This window comes from Lactuca sativa, chromosome 2 (assembly GCF_002870075.4).
Source record: "Lactuca sativa cultivar Salinas chromosome 2, Lsat_Salinas_v11, whole genome shotgun sequence".
In the NCBI taxonomy this organism is placed as follows: domain Eukaryota; kingdom Viridiplantae; phylum Streptophyta; class Magnoliopsida; order Asterales; family Asteraceae; genus Lactuca; species Lactuca sativa.
Genome location: NC_056624.2, coordinates 8,655,867 through 8,664,346, shown reverse-complemented (window position 1 = coordinate 8,664,346; position 8,480 = coordinate 8,655,867). Strand labels below are relative to the sequence as shown.

At 33.1% G+C, this 8,480-nt stretch overlaps 1 protein-coding gene across 1 annotated transcript; it reads right to left on the bottom strand.

The window, feature by feature from the left end:
* Positions 1-2,633: 2,633 nt before the first annotated feature.
* On the bottom strand, positions 2,634-7,553 carry LOC111905541 (uncharacterized). The gene is made up of 10 exons (XM_023901226.3): positions 7,089-7,553; positions 6,235-6,271; positions 6,066-6,144; positions 5,913-5,958; positions 5,728-5,826; positions 5,493-5,561; positions 5,070-5,415; positions 4,627-4,781; positions 3,206-3,625; positions 2,634-3,058 (listed from the first exon to the last, which is right to left on the bottom strand). Exons 1-10 carry the CDS (start codon positions 7,500-7,502, stop codon positions 3,029-3,031), a joined length of 1,695 nt encoding a protein of 564 aa, XP_023756994.2. The 5' UTR covers positions 7,503-7,553; the 3' UTR covers positions 2,634-3,028.
* Positions 7,554-8,480: the final 927 nt, after the last annotated feature.

Sequence of the window (8,480 nt, the reverse complement as noted above, 5' to 3'; positions counted from 1 at the left end):
TATATGTAGCTCACACTGTTTTATTATTCCTCTGTTTTCCCTATTTAAAGGTGTTTATTATTTACACATGTTTGAGGCCTTTTTTTAGTGAAATAATAGCTCTTTCCCTATTGGAGACACGACTGCCGATATCTATGCCCTACCAAATTTCAATGGGATTCTGAGGGTACGTTGTTATTTTACATATATAAAGTTATGTTTAGGAGCTAGGGAGTTATCTTCCAAACATGTATACATATTAATAAAGGGCTAATCACAAAAATAAACAACATAATTGTGAAATTCTCTTTTATAACCAATCCTTGAGATATTTTTAAAATAATCACCATCTTCGAAATACTTTAATCAAACTAATTGATTTTTGTGTCAGATTGTCTTAAGAGTTAAGACCGTTGAGACGGAATATAAAATAATATGAAAGCTGAAATTTTAGAAAAATTGTATATTTCAAAATTCCATATATTCTAGTTTGGTATATTTTGGAGAATACTCCATTTCAAACTTGTATATTGGAGTGCATTTTAGGTTTTTTTTTTTTTTTTAAATTGTATGTGATGTCTTTAGCGTTTTAACAATTTATCTAAACACAAAACTCTATTGATCAAAATATAGCCAGATTTTAAAGCCCAATTTTCTATTGGAGGGTCATGGGAGCGAATCAGTGATGTCATGCTGTAAATTATGTCTAATTATACATTTTATGGTGTGCATTTCACTTATGTATGAACTATTGTGGGGTGGTTAACTTGGCGGATTCTAAGATAAGGTTACAGTAAAATCAAACTTTTTGTCTTTCCAATGTCCTCGAATAAACGTTGATGACGATAATGTCAAATATTTTATGAGTATTATTACTAGTATCTTGTCATTATTTGTTGCCAATAATATTGTCAAAAGTGATGCTAACCAGTTAGTTATATATCGATCTCCTATATCAATAAGAAACTGATTACCTCGGGAAAACCGATTTGATGAAAAAAAATTTGGCATTAGTATTAACCAAATATGTAATTTATTGCATGTTACCAAATATGTAATTTATTGCATGTTACAGTGACTCCCGAAGCAGTCTACGAAACACAAGAAATACGTATAAATGATTTCCTTTCACGTCGTTAAGGGAAGTAATGTAACACATATTTCCCAATATGTATTTTAACTGTTTAAGTAATTGAATTTATGTTAAGGAGGGTTAATTTTAGGTTGAGGCGTGACATGCCTCATAGCAGACGCAACGAGCCTGGGCACATGCAAGCGTAGAGCACCTAATTGATGGAGCGGCGCACCCTATTTAGCAACTAAAACTCTAATTTATCGATCCTTAGGCCCTATTTAAGGACACTAACTCCTAGGGTTGCCTTATTTGGCCTCCATTTTGTAGAATCACCTCCCTCAAAACCCTAGGCTCCATTTATGATCTTCCTTGGGTTTTGTCACTTTGGTGTGTAGCTTGTGGGAGAAGGAACCTCATTTGATGGAAGAGAGCTTAGATTCTTCGAAACCCTAGCCTCCATTAAGACTCTTATTAGATTCAGCTCTAAAAAGTATAGCCTCTAGCTAGAAGTATTAGTAACTTAAGGAAAAATGTTGTTAAGCCAATAGGCATGACGCTCCTGTTAAAGGGTCGCATCACGCCTGACTGTTGACTTTTTGACCCGTTTGTCTTTTGGTCAAAATTTGGTGGATTTAAACTATAAACTGATAATAGAACTTTGTTTGGTTATAGGTTATCAACTTTAGCTATTTCGAGGTGTTTGATTGTGTGTGTAGTGTCTACAGTTGCACTGCATCCATGTCTTTTGTTTTTAAAGACTTTGATATGGTTTTATTATGATTTTGGAGCACGATGTGATATGTTTGATCAAATGGATGTTTTTATTATACTTTGAAAAATGGTGTTGGTTGATTACTCTTATTTTAAAATGAACAATTTAGTTTGAAAATTTAAGACGTTACAAGTGTAAGTCATTTATGACGGGACTGTTATGATGCTCATGAATCATAAAATAACCATCAAAATCTGTTGATGTTGATTGGTGACTAAAACCCACATACACACTTAAGTGTTGATATTTCCTACTCCACAAGCTATACTTCACAAATTTTGAAGGGATCCATCAAAAAAATCCTTTTCCAAACTCCATGTGTATTATTACAATATTAAAAGGATTAATCCAGTAACTGTTACTCATATAATACGTATGAATTACATCGGTATGAATACTTCGTCACTATCAGTTGTGTGGTAATATTAGTTTTCAAATTGTATTTACATTTTCATTTTGAAAAACTATTGTGATAGATAGCCCAATAAAGTGTAGACTCTTCAGTTTAAAAACTAGATGTGTACTATAATTGATGGTGCTTACCTAAAAATATAAACATGTATAAATATAATTATATGTACTATAATTGCATGAAAGAAAATGATATTTTCTTTTGTAGTGTAACTTCAAAAAGCCCATCACCCCTTACACTCAAAAGGAGATTAATAAAAAAAGATGCTTAAATGTTCACAATGGAAGGCATACCTTATCAAAAACACCTTTGAAGTACATGATTACAACAAGAATTGTACAAGGTACTGAAAAAGCAATTAAGCTAAAAAAAATGAATAGAAAAACAATACAAAGTGCTAAAAAGCAGAATGATTTTGATTCTAAATAGTTAGAAGAACAAGCTACAGTCCTCTTGGATCATATATAACCCCAAGGGTCAATAAAAACCTACCAAATAACTAAATAAGATATAACTTTTCTCCAAATATTAATAAATTTACAAATCCAAAAAATCAAAAACCCAAAATACTCCCTCTTTTTTTTTTAACTTATTTCTAATCCAGTTTTTTTTTTATCATCATAATCTCATTAATTACCAGTTCAATGTTACAAAGATATCAGAAGACAGTTATATTTTAATCTGTACAGAATCATTCCTACCCTATAAATTACCTCCTCTTCCACCTCACCTCTTCACCCCTTGTACTTTGTGCTTTAAGAGTGGTACATTTCCAATCCGTCAGTCTTTGTCACATATCCTCTCCTTTCCCATCATCACTCTGCCACAACACACAAAACATCAATCAAAATTCTTCTTTCAACAACCCCCATACACATGACCTATTTTATTAAAAAATATATTTTATTAAAATCCAATCCACATTGGAACTGAAACTCTCACACTGCGACTGCTAAGACTGGCATACCTGTTGCCAAGAAGTTGATTTCCCGGACCCACCACCGACTTCACCTACTTTCTCACAGTCGGTCACCTGCCCGGATGAATTCCCGGGCAGATTAGTTCCGAAATTAAAACCGTTTCTACCGGATCCTGTTTTCGGGTCGGGATCAATCGGCTCTACTTTCGGTTGGTTTAATGGGATTTGAGGTCGGTTTGGGGGATTCTCGGTCAGCAAAGCGGGCAGCTGTCTCGGGTTTACGGGCGGGGTGAATAATGAAGGTGGAGGGGCAGTATCGTTTTCACCGACGACTCCGGGAGCAAACTTAGTGCCAGGTGGCAAAGCTTTTTCGATTTTCTTTGATGCGATTTTCCACACAACGGGGCCCAGGTTTGCAGCAAATCGAGCTAGGCTTCTAGCGTAACCATGCTCAGCATGTAAACCTACCTGGATTTTAGTGAATAAAAATATATATTAAATGTTTTTAATTATTATTACAAATTCAAAAGTATATATATAACGGTGTAGTCACTACAGAATATAGTTAAGTGGCTAAATCAATAAACTGGTGAAGGATGGAAACAAATAAGGGCTTTAAAAAAAATAAAAAGCAATGTACTTTCATTGATTTGTTTATTAAAGCATATTGCTTCTATTTTTTTTTCCTATTATGTATCTATTGTGTTTTTATTATCAAAGCAATGTGCTAAATAAAACCTACCAAATTATAGCATCAAATTTTCAAAATTTTCCTTATTAGGACAATGTATTTTAATAAATCTACCAAATTAGAGTAAATTACACAAATGGTCCCTATGGTTTGGGGTAATTTGCACGCTTGGTCCCTAACTTATTTTTTTTAACTCGGAAGGTCCCTACTATTTGTTTTTGTTACACACTTGGTCCCTACTGTTTGTTTTTGTTACGCGCTTGGTCCCTGTCTTACCTAAAAAGACTATTATTATGTAAATAGGGAAAAATGGTGGGGTAGGTAAGGTGAGGTGAGGGGGTGGGGTTGGGAGTGTGTTTATTTAAATAAATTAAAAAATCAAGGGGAAAATAGTCTTTTTAAGTAAGATAGGGACCAAGCGCGTAACAAAAACAAATAGTAGGGACCTTCTGAGTTAAAAAAATAAATTAGGGACCAAACGCGTAAATTACCCTAAACCATAGGGACCATTCGTGTAATTTACTCACCAAATTATATCAATAAAAATTGCTTTTTCTTTGTATGACACTGCTATAAGTGAGTAGATTTGTAATAGGAAGAAATGAAAGCAGGATGCTTTAACAAACAAATAACTACTTCCTAAAAGCTACTTCCGAATTAAATAAGTACAAATATGGTATAGATGAAAAGTGATATATATATATATATATATATATATATATATATATATATATATATATATATATATATATAAGAAAATTGAAAACAAAGAACATACTGCTAATAGCTGCTTCTTTTCCCCACCAAAGTTGGATAAAAGAGATGACTCAAAACCATAAGCTGAAGGGTGATATTGCTTGTAGGTCTCACGTCTAGTTTCGTCAATAATGAAATGTTTATTCCCATATTTCATGTCTGCTTTCCGAATACGCTCTGAAAAAATTGAGAATAAACAATAAAAAAAATGTGTAACAAGAAATTAGAATTGTCTTATTAGTAACAAAAGGAGTGATCTTGGTTTCTTTTAGTTATCAAAATTGATTCTTTTAGTTATACATTAAGGTTAGTTACTACTGTGTTTATTCTTTTATCATTCAATCAAAATATCAAATCACATCTTAAAACAATCTAAAACTTTGTGAATTGTGACACCCACAAACAAATATAGAATCTATTATATTATAAGAAGTGTAAAAAGCTATTTTAAGAAGAAAAAAAAACCTGGAAACTCTTCATTCCAATCTGACAACAATTCTGAGAAATGTTCACCATTGCGAGAACGATTCGATCCAAATAAACCATCAGGCTGATACCTATAAAGCATAGGTGGCGCTTTTCGTAAATTATAAGGAGTAGACTCGTTTGTATTGTCTTCAGGGGTTGCCAGGGTGGCACCTGAGGTTGACTCAGGACCAACACGGTCCAATGGCGGTCTGCCAGGTGTCTTCTTCACATGCTTGCCAGGTGGCCTTCCTCTTTTCACCACTTTTGGTTGTAATTCTCCATCTTCACCTTCTTGCCTCAGATTCTCAAAGTCCCTTTTTGCCAACTCTAGTATAGACCTCGCCTATTGAGAAAAAAAAAAGTAAAATGATATAATTTATAAAAAATTAGAAAAGTATGCATAAACAAGATGAAACTTACCTGTCGAAAGTATATTGTATCAGATGAATTATACTGCATTGCATTTGAGCAAATCAAATAGACATCTGCCTGCAAACACAAGATATATTCACAAAAGATTCATATAAACATAACTGTATGTATGCTATATGAAAAGAAATAGAATCAAGATATCAATTTTAAATGATTATGTAACTGCTAATGTTTATGTTATACTATATAAGAAGAGAAACAATGAGATTATGACTATACAAACCTCCAATTCTTCCAAATTTGAATAAAGACCCTCATCAAGTTTTCTCCTAACAGTGCCAAAATCCATAGGTTGCTTGATAATTTCATGGTAATCTGGAAGCTGAACACAAAACAAGATATCCATATCAATGAGAAGTAGAAAAAAAAAACACAATTGATGACATGAAAGCTTTCGAAATAAAGCACCTCATTAGGGTCAACAGGATCAGAGAAGACTGCATGAGTGTCCTTCCTGTAGAACAATTTAAATACTCTCTTAAATCAAGAAACAGTGGAAGAAATAAGATGTACTCTATTCAAAGAAGCAAAAGAAAGAAAGAGAGAGAGAAAGAGACACACTTTTGAAGCCTATCAAGAATGAACAACAACAACTTTTTGTCTGGCAAAGGTGTTGTGGGTCCAGACTCTAATGGTGACCCTGCATAGAAATTAAATGAAAAGATTAGAAAACAAAAACCCATGATAAAATCTCATTCAAGAATATAAGAAAAGGGTTTTTGATTAAGACCATGAAGAGTGTCCATCGCTTTCAAAACCTTTTCACCCTACAAACATAAAATCCACACCAATCGTTACAACAAAGAAGAATAAATTAGATTACAGAATATACATCAAAGGTAGTTGTAGTTCATCATTAATGAAAGCACCCACAAGATGAAAGGAAACATAACCAATTGGGAAGTACAGGTGAGGTTAAAGAATACAGAGAATAACAATAATTAATAAAGAAAAGACAAATTTGAACTTTTTCCCAGAGACATGGTGGTGGGGGAATGTTCCTTTAAGTCTGTGTGTATGCATATCCTTATACATATACAAATAAATAATAAAAGTCAGATAGACTAACTAGAAGCAATACATCAACTATCAACTATACAAATATAATAAAATAAGAGAATTTATGTCAAAAACAGAACGTTGATAGAATTAAAGGCTTCAGATTTCACAAACCACGAAAGGAAAAAATATATATAAAAATTAGCATCGAACTGTACGTGTATGTTATATATCCACACATGTATCTATTTACAGGTTTTGTAGTTATGGATGTGTAAGCTAAAAACAAAACGTGACATAGTCAACACAAGTACGTCCACTAACGATCTTGGAAGAAAAGAAAAGGCTGTTGAAGTACCCGCGAAAATCCAAATAAAGTTTCAAAGGGAGAAAATCATGGCCAGTGAAGATATTTTCTTCCCCTCAATTTTGCTATTTTTAAAATCCTGGTATTTTTTATGCTCTAAAATACACTTTTTCCCTCGATTTTCTTGTTTTAAACTCTTAAGCATTACTACAGTACAAATTCACAAAAACAAAAAAAATCTAAACCCTAATTTCGAGGCATTAATGAAAGAAATTTACCTGATGATCAGTGAGAACACCACCAGATCCGGATTTAATTTTGCGAATATCAACATCAGCATTCGAATCAGAGCCACAAGATGCCGAATTAAGAGAGGAAGATCTAATTAAATCAGACGAGAAATGTTGTTGTTGTTGTTGCTGATCCGATTGGGGCAAACGAACAACGAGCTTGACTTTCTTCTCTTTCCTCTCATCATCATCGTCATCGTAGTACTCTTCTTCACCGACGTCGCTGGCAGTCGAGTTAGGGTTCCGGCGATTGGATCTCCGCTGTTGTAATTGTTCTTGATTTTGCAATTTCTGTTGTTCTATAGCCCGTTTCTGGAGATCTAAAAGAGAAGGACGGCCTTTCTTCTTCTTCTTCGCCGTCGTTGCTCCACCTCCGCCTCCTCCTCCGCCTACCTTACCCATGCTCCTTTCTCTCTCTATCCTTTCTCGCTATTTTTGGTTTCTCTCTCCAGAGCAAGCGTTAACTATTTTTGTTACATTACAATTTCTGAATGACAATTTGTTAACTTTTGGCCCCTTAACTATATAAATATTGACTTAATTCACCCTTCTATTAGTAAATCATGCATGGTCTATCGAAAATCGATAATCTTGATATCAAATCGTGTGGTCAATGAAAAGACTTGCCTCTTTTTTAAGATTCTTTGCTTTTTTGTGTTCAAGTAATGCCATTTGTCTCTATATCAGAGCATATACTATAATGAAAATTATAAGAAGAAATATAAAAAGTTCGAATAAACGATAATGAAAAACATAAAATACACTAAAATGAAAATTATAATGTAATGTGTGTTGGATTTTGGAGCCTAGCTAAAATAGAAGTGCAAAAGGCATAGATTTCATCTAGTTTACCTAAAGTATTTGATGTCATATTTTAAGAATCAATAGACCAATATACAAAGTCTGATTTTATGTATTGTTGATTTAGTTAACCATCTAAAATGATACAATTTTAAGGTATTATTTCCGATATTTCATGCTTATACTTTAAAACAACAACAAACACTGAAAATCCTATTATAATGGGCTAGGGGATGTAAATATCAGACAATCGAAGTCTCCTTATGAAGAAGAGCAATGTGTCTCAAAGATGATATTGGGCATGTGCAAAGCAATGACCTATAAAGGAGGAAAAACAAGAGGAAGTGAGTAAGTTCAAGTGAGCAATAAAAAAATATATAAAGATAATCATAAAAAACACAAAAAGATTTTGAAAACCTGTGAAAGAGACAAAAGCAATCAGGATAAAGTCAATATAAGCGGAAAAAAATAAATAAAGATCTACTCTAATAAATAAAAATGACTTTGACACATGTCCTTCTCTCATAAGATTAGCCACATGTCATTTTGTCATAATTTGAAATATATTTATTTTCCACT